Source organism: Lactuca saligna, chromosome 4 (genome assembly GCF_052625555.1).
Source record: "Lactuca saligna cultivar CGN05327 chromosome 4, ASM5262555v1, whole genome shotgun sequence".
NCBI classification, from domain to species: domain Eukaryota; kingdom Viridiplantae; phylum Streptophyta; class Magnoliopsida; order Asterales; family Asteraceae; genus Lactuca; species Lactuca saligna.
In genome coordinates, this window is record NC_136420.1 from 291,570,453 (window position 1) to 291,588,333 (window position 17,881).

Sequence of the window (17,881 nt, forward strand, 5' to 3'; positions counted from 1 at the left end):
GAGAAAAATAGTATACTGAATAGAAAAATTTTCACAATTTTTATTTAGAGTTCTAATACATTTTAAGGTCTTTTTGTCAAATTTTTTCATGAATTTTGGATGAGCATAAATATTTTTTCCATTATTAGTCCATTATAAATACAACAATCGGGGGAAAATAGGAATGGATTTTGAAAATTTGTGAAAATACTTTTCTGAGTACTACACATTAAGTAGAATCTGCAAAAAACCATATATAGCCTTTTTACATTCCTTAATGTGGCTTTATGATTTATTTGAATTAAACAAAAAGAAAATTCAAAACCATAGAAAACAGTAACAAATATCTACCAGACTTATTGAGATGTCATCATTCACTTTAGGGGTCACCCAAGAATTTACCTAGGATTTATAGACCTCAGAAAGTATTTTATATGAATTATTTCCCTATTTTCTTTCAATAATTATGATAATTCGAGCAAAATGAATTATTTTCTGAAAATTTGTAGAGCATCTCATTTTGTTGATGGAATTCTAAGAAAAACCGGATTTGATCAGAAAATAAGTTTTAGATATTTATTTGGGAATAAATCCTTTATGAACCTATTTGAATGCTTTTTAACAACAAACTTTGATGATCAAGCCTCTAAGATTGAAGATCATCACATGCATGTTGGTTTTTTGCTGAAATAATATCACCATAATCATAAAAATCATGGTTATGAACATGCATGTGAATAATCTCAAAGAAAAGTGTTTATGGAGAAGAAGAAATAGTAAACCTTGAAGGAAAACTGAAGTAGAATGAAAGAAAAATCGGAATTACCTTCAAGATTACTTCAAATGATGAATATTTAGAGTTTAAGGTGTGTTCTTGGGGCCATTTTTCTGTAAAATTTCGTGGTTATAGTGAGCGGAAGAGAGAGATTGAGAGAAAAACGTGTTCTTGAAGGATGTAAAGAGGTGGAGTGAAGAGTGCGTGAAAATGAGTAGTGTGTGCCTTTTGAGTGAGAGAGAGAGAGAGAGAAAGAGAGAGAGATATGGGGAGAGAGTGATCCGAATTTTTGAGGTATAATACCATCTTTCTCTTTTACTTTTAAAAAGATTTCAATTCTTTGATAAAAATATTATTTTTTTTATATAAAATATACACCCTAACCTACTTTTTTTTCATGAAACCTTGATTTTCGACTTATAAATTAAGTGTGAATGTTAATGACTTAAAATTTTATTTTCCAGTATTATATTTCCCTGAATTTAATTATTTTAAGATAATGTTATAAGTTTCATAACTATTTTTATAGAATTCTTGATGTTAAATTTTATAAAATTTAAGTTTTAGGGCTTTTAGGGTTTTGTAAGTTAATAAATCTTTAGATATCAAAATCAATAGAATCTTTGAGACTTCACTTTGTCTTATGGTACTATAACTCTTTTATAGTTATAAATACTGTTTGTAACTTATTTAATCGGTTTATTGGCATTCTATGTTGTGATTCTGAGATTCAAGCGAATTTAAGGAATCAAGTATACTAGTCCTAGTTTTCAACTTTGACTTAAGTTCCTACGTGACTTGGTCCTAACATATACCACTAGGTGAAATAAATGATGTGTGTATGTGATTCATGAAATGGTGTTCAAGTTAAAGAGTGACCCGAATATGGATAGTCACTGCAATTAAGTAGTTATAGAATTCACATATCAATGTGAAATCTAGGTACACTATCCATTATTTCTATCTGTTTCCAAGTTTCTACTAGGTTATAACTTAGCTTCTAGCTACTAAGTCTAGTATGTGTTGTGCCTATACGTGCAACTAAGTTTAGTCAAATCTAGAACCGACTCGAATTTTGACAGTTGTCACAGTAGGTGTGTAACATTGTGGTGATCAGTAAATATGTTCGACTTTCGAATAAGTAGACATTGTCTCCATTTCGGTAATTATGTATAACTCACGAACTTAGGTGGATTAGGCTTGCATTAGATCACATATGTCTTCACTACAATAAGAAATGGGTCGGTATCGTAGCTTAGTACCACACAATAGTGTATCTAGATGAATACATAATGCCATCGAACAAAGCGAAGAAGTACGATGGTGCAAAGACAAGGAGGGACACCATAACTACTTTGTGGTTGTGGGAGTAGATGGATCTTATGCACAAAACAAAGGAAACCAGGAACATAAAATGTAAGGTTTCAAAAAGTACCTAAAGAATAAACACACATACCATGATGAGTCAACTATTTTCTTGTTTGTTCTCCATGATTTTGACCTTTCGAGTTCATCTTTGGTGTTGGGCTTCATTAAGCCATGTACAGACTTCAAACAATCGACTTTATGGATCAAGTCACGTATATTTAGCTATTTTGAGGTTTATGACATATTGAGTTAACTTATTAAGAGCTATAATGGAGAGTTGGTCAACAGGAGAAGTATGTTGGGCTTACAAGATTGTACGCACAACATAGAAGCTCTTAAGCCAATACGCTTAGCGTACAAGCTGAGTATGCCCTTCGTACTCAGCAGAGTGGGATTTTGGTTTTCGGCTTCCGTTTGGTCCATCCTTTGGGCTTTGTTGTTTTACGTTGTGTAGGGCCATCAGGTTTTGTGTTGATATTTATTTGTGGAGGCCTACTATGGATTTGGGCCAAAATTGGAAGATTGGGCCATGGGTAGTTTTTGGTTTTTAGGCTTTATGGATTATTATGTTTGGGCCTAAGTCTTGGTCCAAAAGTAGGTAAGGGAAAATTAGTCGTTTACCCTAATAATATATTTATCGTTATGGATTAGAACCCAATTGTTGATTGAGTGTTGTTTTGACTTTGATAGCTCGGGGATCTGTCAGCCAGTAGCTTGGGATTTTCTGTTTGATTCGGCAGTGCGATGTGAGTCTTCTCACTATATCCATGGGTTAAAGGCACTAATGCTAGCCCATTACGTGTTATGTGATAGGCTACTTGTCTCTGTGATACTTGCATGGAAGACCACGTGGGTAGCACGTGGCATATGGATATCAGACCATGGGGGGAGCTCATTGCAACTATATGTATGTTGCATGATAATATGTGGTTCTACATTGTATGGTATTTTAGGGAACTCGCTAAGATTTTTGCTTACGGTTTTTAGTTTATGTTTCAGGCACTCCGATTTTCAAATGGAAGGGCTCAGGATGATTAAGGATGATTACAGAGCACACACCACATGTTTCTGCATTTTGTGAATTACTCTAATTTAATGATGTTTAGCTAAAACTTGTTTACCTTTTTTTTATGGGAAAGATATGTATTAACGATTTATTAACCTAAAAACAAAATGTTTTTATGTCTTGATTTTAGGGACGTTACAATTTCCGTTTGACGAGAGAAGCAGGGTCGTTCCAAACATATATTGGGCCTGAGGTAAAAAGGGTCCCCCAAAGTAATAAATATAGTAAAGATTAATTCAAATGACAATATGTTGTTACCAAATTCACTAATTATATTACAAAACATATATATGGTCACAACATTACAAAAACAACTAATTTAAAAAAAAAAAATACTTCTCTTAACTTTTTGCAATATCATTGATAATATTATAATAATCAATTTTATGTATCATATCTTTCTCTATATATATTATACATCCTAGGAATTTTGTGCCCAGGGAGACGGCCCGAGTTGCCCACTATCTAGACCGGACCTAGGGGAAGGTGTGTGAAAAAATACATGAAGATATCTACCATTGATTTATGGTATTGGTAACACTTGGAGAAGGACATATGGTGTGTGGTTAGGAGCTTTAGTGGCTTGGCAAACATAGAAGTGCTTAATATAGTTAGCTACATTGGTTTTCAAGTGTGGCTAAAAAAAGGAGATGATAAATGTGAATTTCCTATAAAGTTGATGAATGAATTTTGGGATCATTAGGGATAAAGAGGTTTCCCAGATTTTACACCACGTTCGCATAAACCAAAATTACTTTCTTGCTCCATGATGTTTTGTAGAATCTTCCGAGTCTCTGCTCCATCGTCCAAATGCTTATGAATATCATTTAGCCAAGTTGATGTATGAGTTAAAATGGCGAACATCTAGTTGTGATCAATATGTCTTAGAGCATTAAAGACTTTATTCTCTTTTACTGGTTTATGGTGAAGCTCAAAATTATACACCAAATGTTTCGTACGCATTTTTGTTCATCGAAGTTTGAATGGCTTCTTGAGTAGGTGTGTAAAATTATGGTGATCGGTAAAAATGTTGAACTTCCGAAGAAGTAGACATTGTGTCCATTTTCTGACCGCTTCGGTAAAGGTGTATAGCTCATGAACTTAAGTGGATTTGGCTTGAATGGGATGACACATTTCTTTGCTAAAATAAGAAATGGGGGTGTTGTAGCATAGTACCACACGGATACTCTGGATGAATCCTTAGTGATATAGAAGAAAGCAGAGAAGTACGATGGCACGAAGATAAGGAGGGACACCATGGCTACCTTGTGGTTATGGAAGCATATGGATCTTATGTACAAAACAAAGGAAGTCAGGAACAAAAAATAAATGGTTTCAAAAAGTACCTAAAGAATAGACACACATACCATGTTGAGTCAATTATTCTTAAGATTGTTCTCCATGATATCCGTTTAGGGCATTACCTTGTGTGAGACATTTCAAACGTGACTATTACAGGTACGTATGTTGTGGTTTAGTTCGCTTATTGGACAAACCAACCCATAGAAATTACAATCGGTTAATGAATTTTGGTTAAAAGGTTTTTTTTATTGGGTAACATTGGTTGACCATAATGATAGATAAATTCCATTAAAAAAAAAAAAAAAAAAAAAAAAAAAAAAAAAAAGTACATTTCTACAAAAATGAAAAAACAAAAAGTAGATTGTCAAAAAATTAAAATGAAAATCTAAAGGTACTATGTTGTATTCTTTTGGCTAAGAATTTAGACACCTCAAAACCACCATACAATTCCTCCCAACTTCTTAAAATATTTAGTAGCCATCAACAAAATTAGTCAAATATATGCTAAATAGATATTAAATATTGTCTAACAACCAAAACTTTGTACGTACGAAGAACATACACTTTTTTCTTAAATAGCGAATTTAATGGAATTTTTAATTTCGTTATTTGACACCATTTGTTTAATATTTATCTTTAAATTACAATTTATATACAATTAAATATAAGATTTCAGTTCGGTTTATAATGTTTCAATTAAAAAAAAAAAAAACAAAACGTAACATTTGGTTTTAAAAATGGTTTGGTTTTTATGGTTCGATTGAATCGGTTAATTAGTTTTGCTTTGTTTTTTTTTTTCAGCAATTTTTCTCACCCTAGCGGCTATGATTGAAAAATTACTCCTCCATGAGTAGATTTGAAAAAGTAATTAGCAAAAAGCTATGAACATAGAGGAATTTGTGGTTCGTCTCTATATTGAAGAAGACAAAAAGAAAAAATATTTAAATTGTGGTTTAGTTTGGTTATTGGACAAACCAACCCATAATTATTAGAATCGGTTAATGAATTTCGGTTAAAGGTTTTTGCTATTGGGTGTCACAACTAGCAATTTAGGGTTTAAGATGTGAAGCTTGTTCACAACAAATTCCTCTTTGTAACCTTGTTGCATCTTTTTAATAAAATTCAAACTACAATGTTATTCGAATTCATACGTGCATACATTGTGATTCAACTTGAAATAGCCTCGTACAAACCCAAAACTCGATCCAATGGCTAAGTCCAATCAATTTCGGGCCTTGGTCCAAGAATTCTCGACCCAACACCCTATTGGGCCGAAAATTCTTTCATTGGGCCCTATTGGGCCGGAAAATTCTCCTTGGGCCCTATTGGGCTGAAATCCTTTCTTTGGGCCTTATTGGACCGAAAAGCCTTTCTTTGGGCCGAAACCCTTCTATTGGATTAAATAACACCCAAAGACCCATAAACACATAAAAAAAGTACAAACACGTTAGGGAATTAGGTTGTTTTCAGCCACCGTTAAAACCGAAAACCCTTGACAGGCCTTAAGGCCGCAAACCCCCTTAGTTTCGACTAAGGCTTGAATAATAATAATAATAATAAAAAAAAAAGAGAAAGAAATGAGAAAACCCTTGCCACCTCACTTTACCACTCAACTAATAAGGCAATTAACCTCCATACTTCCAAGCAAGTGTCATCTCAAGCCTATCATCAACAAAGTCAACCTCCTTCTCTCTTATACCCTCGGCCAAAAAACACACACACCAAACATTTCTCTCAAACTCACTCACAAGTTTCTTTCATCCTCTCTTTAATTTTTGTGTGGGTGTACTATCCTTAAGGGTGGTTTCTTCAAGCAACTCTCAAGAATTTGGTAAGTTTCTTGTAAACTCCAAGTATTCTTACATCTCTTCAAGCTAAAACTCAAGTTTACACACCATTTTCATGTGTAGAATCTTAGAACACCATCCATTTTCGAGTGACCTCCAAGATACATAAGTCTAGTCTCAACAACTTCTTTCCTTTTCTTCCCAACACACGAAATCAAGGTATGCTTCGTACCCCTACGTTTTCATGTTTTCTTCATGTTTTAGGGGGGGGGGGGGGGGGGGAGGGGGAATACAAGTTACAACACCAAAACATAATCTAAAGTTAAACATTAGCTTTTAGCAGAAAAGTTATGGTCTATTCATGGACTTTTTGACCATCTTAAACTTAATATATTTAAAAGTTGTTCAATATGAAAATAGTTCAGGTTCATAGCTTTCTAAGGACTACTCACACCTGTTCAAACGATTTTTCTACAATTTATGATGATTTTTACAAAACTGTCTATCATTTCAAAAATGATTTTAGATCAATCTATGAACATGAACATTTTCACACTGGTTTTAGACCACTAAAAATTATAACAAAAACTCTGAATAAATTAGACTCATTCTCTAACTCTCAGAGTTTACGGATCCAAATTTTTTACTTACGATGATTTTTCTATAATTTTTCTAAAAACGTGGACATAAAAGTCAAAAACTAAAAGTTGTCTTTATCATACTAGAGGTTCTTATACTTGTAATAGATGTAAGTTTATATGATATATTATTTCCAAACAATTAGACATGTTAACTTATATGTATTTATATATATATATATATATATATATATATATATATATATATATATATATATATATTATAAATTGTCTTGACAAACAAACATAATAAACTATAATCGGTATAGTTCGGAGGTCACAAACCACACTTTTCAAATGAACAAATAATTATTTGAAGGCATAATTATCTTATTTTGCAAGTAAAAGGGAGTCATAGTTCACGTATATCTATGACTGCTCTTGTGATGCTTTCCTTCACCATACCTACCTAGCGTACACAGTAAGTCCTATAGTTATGATCAGAGTCTCCTGGAGGGAGAACAAGGTAATTGTGTATAGATCTATAGAGGGTTGACACCCCCACACTTGAGTTGTTCGCTACAGCTAGAGGGGGTCAGTCTAGGGTGACAAATATCTTACCGAATCGACGCCTGAGGAATGTCACGAGTCATGACATGCATATCAGTCATATCAAGCATGGTTATAACGACTCACATACGGAATAACAATACAATTTTGGTTTACAGGAATCATACACTTCACCGGTTTTGTTAAACTATAAAACTGCACATCATTTTTCAGTATTCAGTCACTTACACTTCTGGTCTTAGGGTTTAAAACTACAATTATGTAAATTAATGGAATTTTTAATTTCGTTATTTGTTAAATATCTAAATTAATGGAATTTTTAATTTCGTTATTTGATACTATTTATTTAATATAATCTTTAAATTACAATTAATATACAATTAAATATACGATTTCGGTTCGGTTTATAATGCTTCAATTTCCATCAAATTAATGGAATTTATAATTTTGTTATTTGACACTATTGATTTAATATAATCTTTAATTTAGTTATGGTTCTGTTCTTTTCGGTTATTATGCTCACCCTAGAAGCTATGATTGAAAAATTACCCCTAGAAGTAGATTTCAAGAAGTAATTAGCAAAAAGCTATGAGCGTAGAGGAATTTGTGGTCGGTCTCTATGTTGAAGAAGACGAAAAGAAAAAAGATGTAAATAGCTACCGGTCTGCTTTGGCAAAGGAAACCTTTTTTTAATATTATAAATATTGTTTGCATAAATCAACCCAAGCTTTTGATAAAATAATTTGTTCTGATGAAATACATTTGTAAATTTGGTGATTGAGATGCTTTTCTTCCGATGAAATAGCAAACGATTATATACAAATTTGCAGAGTAAATAAGAAAATCACTTAATGCATATACACTCTCCATGGGCTAAATCTATTTTAAATTCATCGTTCGCAGATCCGCCACGGATAATATAAATTCATTCGACTTTATAAAATTGACCTCACATGAATTACTAACACATTTGAACTCTGTACATGATGATGCTACTTTAATTAATCGAACTTACAAGCAATATTATCCTAAAAAATAGATCATTGAGATCCACATGAATAATATTCATCTTCGTGAGTTCCCTCATCAAAATTGAGTTAGTAACTAACAGCATCATACTAGAATATCAAAGGTTTCGAACATCTGTATTTGCTTTTCTTGCTTCCTTCGATCACCTTCTTCATGAGCTTCCTCCAATTCCGGCTCCTTCGTATACTGCCACTGTTAATTTGTGTGCAGTCTTCCTGATCAGAGAGTGAAGAAGCCGACGTACAGTCAGAAACGTTAGATAATCGTCCTTCAATGGAAGCTCTGCAGGTAAGATTAATTGTGGTGGCCATCTTTTTTGGAGAGAGAAGAGTTATTGTTTGTTGTGAATTGTGAATTGTGAATTGATGAACGGAAGTTTAATTAGTGGAAGAGGAGAGTTTATAGTTGGTTTAGAGGGGGTATTTGGTAATTCTGAAAGTTTATAGTGTAGCTTTAAATCTTAGGTGTAAAGAGGTCGTTAGAATGTCAGTTGGCCATCTTTACACATAATTTGTGGGACTCTGTAATATTTTGACTGGATATCTTGAGTCATTATTCTAATTTTTCTTTTGTAATGGATTTTTAAATGAGCCGACAATGTTTTTTTCAGGACGATTTAATAAGTATAGTAGTATTAAAACCGTTATCCTAAAGCTTCTACTATAATTAACAAAAGAACATAGAGTGACCTGAAAGATGTGTTCTCTTCGGTTTTTAGTCTGTGTGCATACTCTAAATGTTCCAAGGGAAATTTCGCTTTAAATTTACATCATCTTTTACTCTTGATACAAGCAGAATTCAAATCGTTTGATCTGATCTTATAACATAACTTTTAAAAAAAGACAGAAACAATCGTCTTTTTCTTTTGATGTCATTGTTTGCCAATGATCCACTCAGAATACAACAATGTTGATTCTATTTATGTATGCAAGTTTATTCTTCGAATATTCAAGCAGTCAGTTGGCTTCAAAAGGATCAAGAGCATATCACATGATTTCACATGGGGGAAGTGATATGTCTTTTTGATTTTTTTTTTGGTTTTGATTTTTTTTTTTTTTTTTTTTTTGCAAGAAATGTAAGTGTAATTTTTGGTTTTGATTTTTCTTCTTACCGATTGAAGTTTCAGTTTTATATGTATTTCATCATGTATAAATATATCTCGCGTACACATGCACGCTTGACACTAAAATTTATTTTGGATGCCTTAGTCTTCCTCCTCGGACTATTGTTGTCTTCAATATTCTATCATATTAATATCCAAGTGGTAACACCGTGTTCCTGATGGTTAATCTCCCAAAAAACAAATAGAAGAAACAAGATGGATTGGAGGAATTTTATTATGGTATTTCCAAATGCAACCACATGAATTAAATACTGAAGTTAGGTTCTAAAATTAAGCAAAATGTAGGAAAACATGGAAGGAATTATTCAATTCTTATAAAATTGTGGTTGACTCTTTCTTTTTCTTGTGCTGTTCTGGTGCAAAGTTATTCTCTATAAGAGTGTGGCACTTAATTCTCAAGTGTGCTCTGCTAGTAAAAAGGGATTGGTCCATTTGAAAATGGATGTGGGCCTGAGGGTCAACATGTGTTGTATAAATGTCATCTCCGTTACAATTCACCTCCTCCTTGAAGTCAAAGTCTAGAAAACGGAGTTGACTTTCATGTTTTCACTCTCAAGCGGCTTCTGAGAGAGGCTTGTTACTTATTTATTGAGGACCAAATGATCATGTTGTGTTTGTTCTTTGTTTTGACGGAGTCAGTATTTATAGTCATCATCTTTTATGATTGGAAAATTGGTTGTCTATAGTGTACTTGAATTGGAATGCAATATTAGAATATGAAAACAAGGTAGATTGGTGCTTGAGGAGGTAACTCGAACCGGTATGCAACTTCAATAAATTTCTCCAAGTTTTAATTTGGATCGATAAACGTTTTGCATGTTTCTAGTTAAAACGACTTTCCGTAGAAGATTTGTAGTAGTTTCGCAGCTTTAAATAAGCAAAAATCGCCCATATTGAAGTTCTTATCTAGATGGTGTTTGTTGGCTTGACCGGCCATTTTTTCCTGGACCTAGATACAACCTCTTTGGTCAGCACGATTACACGTTGATGTGCGATGAATGTATCGCCGATAGAAGCAAAAATAGAGTTGTCGGGATTGTATTTATTAATGGTGGTGGCTCTAGTGTAACATAATTCGGCACGGTATAGGAAACCATTCCTCGAGCGAGGTTCATCAATAACAAAGGCACATAAATAATCTACAAAGAACTAAGAACTTGTTGTCAACCTTATTTTGTCCATTTGTTTGGATATCATAGACACTTGAATGTAATAAGCGGGTTCCCAACTGTTTAAAAATTACTTAGAAAATAATGGATCATGGTCCGAAATGCTAGAATTTGGAAACACATGCAGTCCGTAGGCTTCTATTAAAAACGGAAGTATTGAATTGAGTTGGAAATGGGCGTGTTAGTAAGTCGATCGATAACGACCCATATGGTGATATTTCTGTTTGACGAGGGAAGCAGGACTGGTCCAAACATATATTGGGTCCGAGGCAAAATGAAAAAAAGAGGTCTCCAAAGTCATAAATGTAGTAAAGATTAATTAAAAATAGACTTATTGTAACAAAATACACTCATTATATAACAAAACACTAATATGGCTGCAACATTACAAAAATAACTAATTTAAAAAAAAAAAAATGTACTTCTCCTAACTTTTTTAGATGCAATATCATTGATAATATTATTGTAACAATGTGAAAATTTAAAACAAATTTTTTTTATATTTCAAACAACATAAAACTCATTTAATAATCTTAAATCTCATGTTCAACAGATGTAAAAAAATATATCCCAAGATCACAAAATACAATCATCTGACAGTGTGTATGGATCATGCCGACGCCTTCCTGAGATCTTCGCTACTACCTGAAACACATAACACATAACACTGTAAGCATAAATGCTTAGTGAGTTCTCCAAAATACCACATACAACATGTAGCAATATGGATCAGATCAGAATAAGAGAAATTTAAGATGAAGGAATCAGTTAGCATTCCATTCACAGGCGTATACAATATATACAAGGGAAATACAACAGGATTACAAGGAATTAGCCTAAAACCTAGGGATATTTATGGATTACAATACTTTCCTTCTTATCTCCAATCCTTTTTTGTTACACAATGCTCTCGTCAACACTCCCCCTCAAGGTGGAGAATGTATATCTAACATTCCCAGCTTGCCAAGAGAGCATTCAAAAACTCTCCCACATACCGCCTTTGTTAGCATGTCCGCCAGTTGATCTTCAAGACTTACGTGTGGTAACTCTATAGTCTTCCGTTCAAGATGATCTTTGATGAAGTGTCTGTCGATTTCTACATGTTTAGTCCTATCGTGCTGGACCGGGTTGTTAGCTATCTTCACAGCTGACTCATTATCACAATACAATTTAATAGGACTAGTCACAGATACGCCAATATCTCGCAAGATTCGATTTATCCATAATAATTCACACACGCCATGCACCATTCCCCTATACTCTGCTTCTGCACTCGACCTAGAAACCACTTTTTGTTTTTTACTCCTCCAAGTGACTAAATTTCCACCAACAAAGGTAAAATACCCAGAAGTTGATTTACCATCCGTACGGTCACCAGCCCAATCCGCATCTGTATATCCTTTTATGCTATGATCTTGTTTCATTCCAAAAAAGAGTCCTTTTCCAGGTGTAGCTTTCAAATATCTCAGAATTCGGTATACCGCTGCCATATGTTCTTCACTCGGTGCATGCATGAATCTACTTACAACACTAACCGCATAAGCAATATCTGGCCTAGTGTGTGACAAATATATGAGTTTTCCAACGAGTTTCTGATACCTCTCCCTATTTGCTGGTACTTGATCCGGGAGTATAAACAACTTGTGATTTGTTTCGATTGGAGTGTCTATGGGTTTGCAATCTAGTATTCCTGTTTCAGCTAGTAAGTCTAAGATATATTTTCGCTGACACATGGTAATTCCCCTCCTTGACCTCGACACTTCAATACCCAAGAAGTACTTCAGTGGGCCTAAGTCTTTCAGCTCAAATTCTGTAGCAAGTAGGTCTTGGAGTTTCTTTATTTCAACATCATCGTTTCCGGTTATCACCATATCATCAACGTATACTATAAGGGCTGTGATTTTCTTGTTCACATTTTTAACGAATAATGTATGGTCGGCATCACTCTGTTTGTATCCGATCTTCTTCATAAAACCTGTGAACCTCCCAAACCATGCACGAGGTGACTGCTTCAACCCATATAACGCTTTCTTTAACTTGCATACTTTCCCATTACAGTTCATACCGGGGGGTGACTCCATGTACACTTCTTCTTCTAAATGCCCATTTAAAAAAGCATTTTTTACATCTAATTGTTTTAAGGGCCAGTTCTCATTTGCAGCTATGGAGATCAATATACGTATCGTATTCATCTTTGCCACTGGAGCAAATTTATCTCCATAATCTATCCCGTATTTTTGCGTATATCCTTTGGCTACAAGTCTCGCCTTGAATCGATCAATATTCCCATTTGCATCAAGTTTGACCGTAAAAATCCACCTACAGCCAACCAATTTTTTATCTTGGGGCACATCTACAAAATCCCACGTACCATTTTTCATTAATGCCTCAATTTCTTCCATTACGGCTTTCTTCCACCTCTTATCTTTTAGTGCTTCGTGAATATCTCGTGGAATTGCTACTGTGGATAATTCGTTGATTGTAGCCACATGTGACTTTGCGAGTTGATGGTGTGACACATAGTTCCCGATCGGATATTTTGTTTTTGCATTTAAGTCAGCTTGATAACGTGTTTTTGGAATTCCTCGTGTGCTCCTGATCGGAAAACGTCGCCCCTGTTCAACGCCGATTACATCCTCGTGGGCTTCAGAATCAGCGCCAGGTATGTTCTGTTGGGCTGGCGTATGATCTTGGGTCTGACCTTCGATTTCCTGCACATTATTATCAAAAAACAATTCATTTGTTAGTTCTGGTCCAGCTACTTCGGCCTCCATTTCTGGTCCAGCTACTTCGGCCTCCATTTGTGTCTCGCTATTTTGGGCTTCACCCGATGAGGTTCCTGTTTGACCATCACTGTCACTTAAGTTACTTTCTTCAATGTTGAATTCAAAGACATCATCGTGAGACTTTACTTCTCCGACGCTCTCCCCCTGAAGTGAAGTCTCGTCCCCATAAAACTTAGTATTTTCATGAAATGACACATCACGAGATACATAGGTTTTATTTTCGAGTGGGTCATAACATCTATAGCCCTTTTTTTGGTGTGCATATCCAATAAACATGCATCTTACAGCCCTTGGTTCAAGTTTACCTTCGTTTTTGTGAACATATGCAGCACAACCAAATATTCTTGGTTCAAGTCCAAGATTAATTGGCTGTTTGACAAGCTCTTGTAATTTTTGTAAAGGTGTGGCAAAGTCAAGTACGCGAGATGGCATTCTATTAGCGAGGTATGCAGCAGACCTGACTGCTTCTCCCCAAAATTTCCGTGGTACATTCATGTCGAATAAGGAGGCACGAACAATTTCTAATAATTTCCTATTTTTTCTCTCAGCTAGGCCATTTTGTTGGGGGGTCCTGGCACAAGAGGTCTGCTGTCTAATAGAATTTTCCTGGCAAAAACGATCCATCTCATAGTTTATGTATTCACCACCGTTATCAGATTGTAATATTTGGATATCTATCCTATATTCAGTCTTGATTAGTTGATGTAACTCTTTAAATGCAAGCAACACATCTCCTTTGGTTTTAAGTAACGAAACCCACACCATTCTAGTACACTCGTCAATAAAAGTCACAAAATAACGTGCACCATTAGGAGTAGAGATTGTGGCAGGTCCCCAAACATCAGAGTGAATTTTAATAAGAGGAGTAGAAACTTTATTATTGCTAGGAACATACGAAATCCTTGTATTTTTTGCCAACTCACAAATATCACATTTAAATTCACTTTCAACTAAATTCAGAAATAAATTTGGTTTCAGTTTTTTCAAATAACCAAAAGACAAATGCCCGAGACGACGGTGCCACAACATCGCCATGGATTTATTTACTTCCTTTACTCCAGTATGAAACGCCTGACTCTCATGACTGTCCTCCAAGTAATACAGCCTCCCTCGCCTAGTACCATAACCAAGTATCTTGTGTGTTACTATGTCCTGAAACACACAGTAGGTTGGCCAGAAAATTACATAACAGTTCAAGGTTTCAGTGATTTGACTAACTGATAGAAGATTAGATGATAACGATGGGACCACAAGAACTGAACCAAGATTCATAGAGTTCGATATGTGTACAGTTCCTTCACATGTAACTTTTTCTGAGTCACCACTTGCGGTTTGTACTATGTTTTGTTTAGAGTTACATGATGTTGTTAAACAGGACTTATCATTTACCATGTGGTCGGTGGCACCAGTGTCTATAATCCAATTAGTCGGTTTTTGTTGAGTTTTACAAAACGTACCCGAGTCAGGAGTGGAGGTATGAGCAGCGATTGGAGGATCTGGATGTTGAGTTGCATTTACTGCAGCAGCTTGGCTAAGTTTCTTCCTTGGTTTTTTTGTAAAATCCCACCACTCCGGATAGCCAATTATCTCATAACACCTTTGCTTTGAATGACCTTCCTCTCCACAATGGGTGCATGAGAAATTATTCTTCTTTCCAGTCGTATTTTTTCCTTTTTATGGTATGTTACGAGAGGCCAGGTGAACCATGCTGTCGGCTTCAACCTTCTTTTCCTCCATAGTCTGTCTCTGGCTAAAGTCTCTTCTGATATAAGCATAACTGGATTCTAGGCTTAGTGGTGGATCCTTTCTCAATATTTCACTTCTAGCTTGGCTAAAATCGGGATCTAGTCCAGCTAGAAAAATGTGCACACGCAGGCGAGTTATAGTTTTGTTCACAGTCACAGTCTCATCCACTGTTTCTTCCTGTGCAGTAAGTCTAGTATCAATTTCTTGAAAAATACTTACCAATTCATTGTAGTAAGTCGGTAATGCACGTCCGTTTTGCCGGGTATTGAAGGACCACCGGTTCAGTTCGAATAGTTGGGTCTCGTCGCTTCCATCATAGAATGTCTTTCCGACAGCCTCCCAGATCTCCGCCGCCGTTTGCAGTCTGATAAAACGCCGGATTAGGGATGGTTGCATTGAGTCAATTAGCCAGCTTTTGACTCGATTATTATCAATGAGCCAGGTTTTGAGTTCTTTTTCATTGCCGGAGGTGGGCTTAGATGTTTTACCAGTGATGTAGCCTGATTTATTGCGAGCCCCGATGCGCATCTCCATGAGTTGAGACCACAGCAGGTAGTTCGTATCATCGAGGGTGATTCCAGTTGGAAACGGTGCGTCCTGAACATTCTGGACAATCACTGGGTTTATGTTTGATGGTGAGCCTCCCTTATCAGCCATTCGTACGATTCGGGTTGAAGTTCAAGATCAGAGTTCGAGAATTTCAGATTCAGTGTGGTTTGGTATGCTCTGATACCATGTAGCAATATGGATCAGATCAGAATAAGAGAAATTTAAGATGAAGGAATCAGTTAGCATTCCATTCACAGGCGTATACAATATATACAAGGGAAATACAACAGGATTACAAGGAATTAGCCTAAAACCTAGGGATATTTATGGATTACAATACTTTCCTTCTTATCTCCAATCCTTTTCTGTTACACAATGCTCTCGTCAACACAACACATATTAGCCACTCGAGGCTATAACTCTGTATGACCCTCTAGTCAATGTGTCTCAATGGGACCCTCCAGTCCCATAACTCAGTGGACCCTCTGGTCCTAACTCTGTGGACCTTCCGGTCCTAACTTTGTGGACCATCCGGTCCAACTCTGTAAACTCTGAATCATACATAGCACAAATCATATAGAAATCACGTCATACAAAAGCATACAAGACACTCTCTCACATAATTCTAATTACCACTCTAGGTAAAGTATAGTGAGAAGACTCACCTCAGGAAATCTCGAAAAGTCTTGGACTCGAAATGCTGATCTAGCCTCCGCCTAATCACATAAAGTATTTTACATCTAGTTAACCATGATTCTCAAAACAAGACTAGACCTTTTCTATAATCCCTTGGAAGGGGGAGAAGACCATTTTACCCATTTAATAGTCCAAATTTCCAATTGTTGATCAAACCCTAAAAGTCAACAAAAGTCAATAGAGGGCAGTAAGCGGCGCGTACCAGCTCTTGTACGCGGGGCGTACTCCGGCGATCCATAATCGGGGTCTCAAACCCTTACGCTACGCGTTCTAAGATTTACACCCATCGTAAGTCTCAGTTTCATGCTCTTAATGATTTTTGGTCTTAAACGGTTAAGACATAAGCTCAAATTCCATATTTGACCATTCTAAGGCCATTTAATCCATAAAGTCGAAACCTTTAAGCCTTTGCATGGTTGTAAAGGTTTCCAATCACTCTAAACACCTTTCCTTTTTCCTCATTAAGCCTATAACTCATGCATGACATAATATTCACATCCAAGATTGGATTTTTATGAATCTATAACACATATTACGCTGGAAAAGGGTAGATTTAAGCTTATGGGGACCCTTTGCTCATAAAGTCTCCACCTTGGAACCAAAAACCCTAAAAATGGGTCCATAAAGCACAAATCAACAAAGGCAAGGAAAACTTTGAGCTCTTTACCTCCAAATGAAGCTCCAACCTCTATAGAACTCGGATCTAAGCTTGTCCTCCAACTTCTAGCTCCCACAATGTCCTTCTCTTCTCCTTTACCAACACAAAATGGCACTTTCAAGCTTAAGAACACACACACACAAGCTTTTAACGTGTTTGTGCTCTCTTAGGGTTTCACTCACTGCAATATGGTGGTTGGGGTAAGGGCCTTATCATTCCTTTTATAATCCTCAAGTCTCATTTAGGGTTTTGCATCTGAGCCAGTTACGCCCAACGTAACTTTGGTATGCCCCGCGTACCTAATTGAGTCTGCGTTCAATTTAAGCGCATGAGTACGTGAAACGTACACTTCGGTACGCCCAACGTACTCATTTGCAACATTTTCCACTCAAGGGCTAAACTCGACTACTTGGTAAAGAAGAAGGATTTAATGGTTGTACCTGAATTTCAGGATGTTACAATTCTCCCCCACTAGAACCAGACTTCGCCCTCGAAGTCCCATGTCGTAAACAACTCCAAGTGCTGCTCCCGCATCTCCGACTCCAGCTCCCATGTCAGCTCGGACCCTCTCCATGTTGCCACTGGACCTGAACCAGGGGCACCTCCTTGTTCCTCAGAATCTTGATCCTCCGATCAACAATTGCGACTGGCCTCTCAATGTAATTCATGTTCGCATCTATCTGAATATCCTCCAGTGGCA

General features: G+C 35.9%; 1 protein-coding gene across 1 annotated transcript; it reads right to left on the reverse strand.

Annotated features, from left to right (window-relative positions):
• Positions 1 to 15,206: 15,206 nt before the first annotated feature.
• On the reverse strand, positions 15,207 to 15,935 carry LOC145040772 (uncharacterized). The gene has a single exon (XM_078988668.1). The coding sequence runs from the start codon at positions 15,933 to 15,935 to the stop codon at positions 15,207 to 15,209; it is 729 nt and encodes a 242-aa protein (XP_078844794.1).
• Positions 15,936 to 17,881: the final 1,946 nt, after the last annotated feature.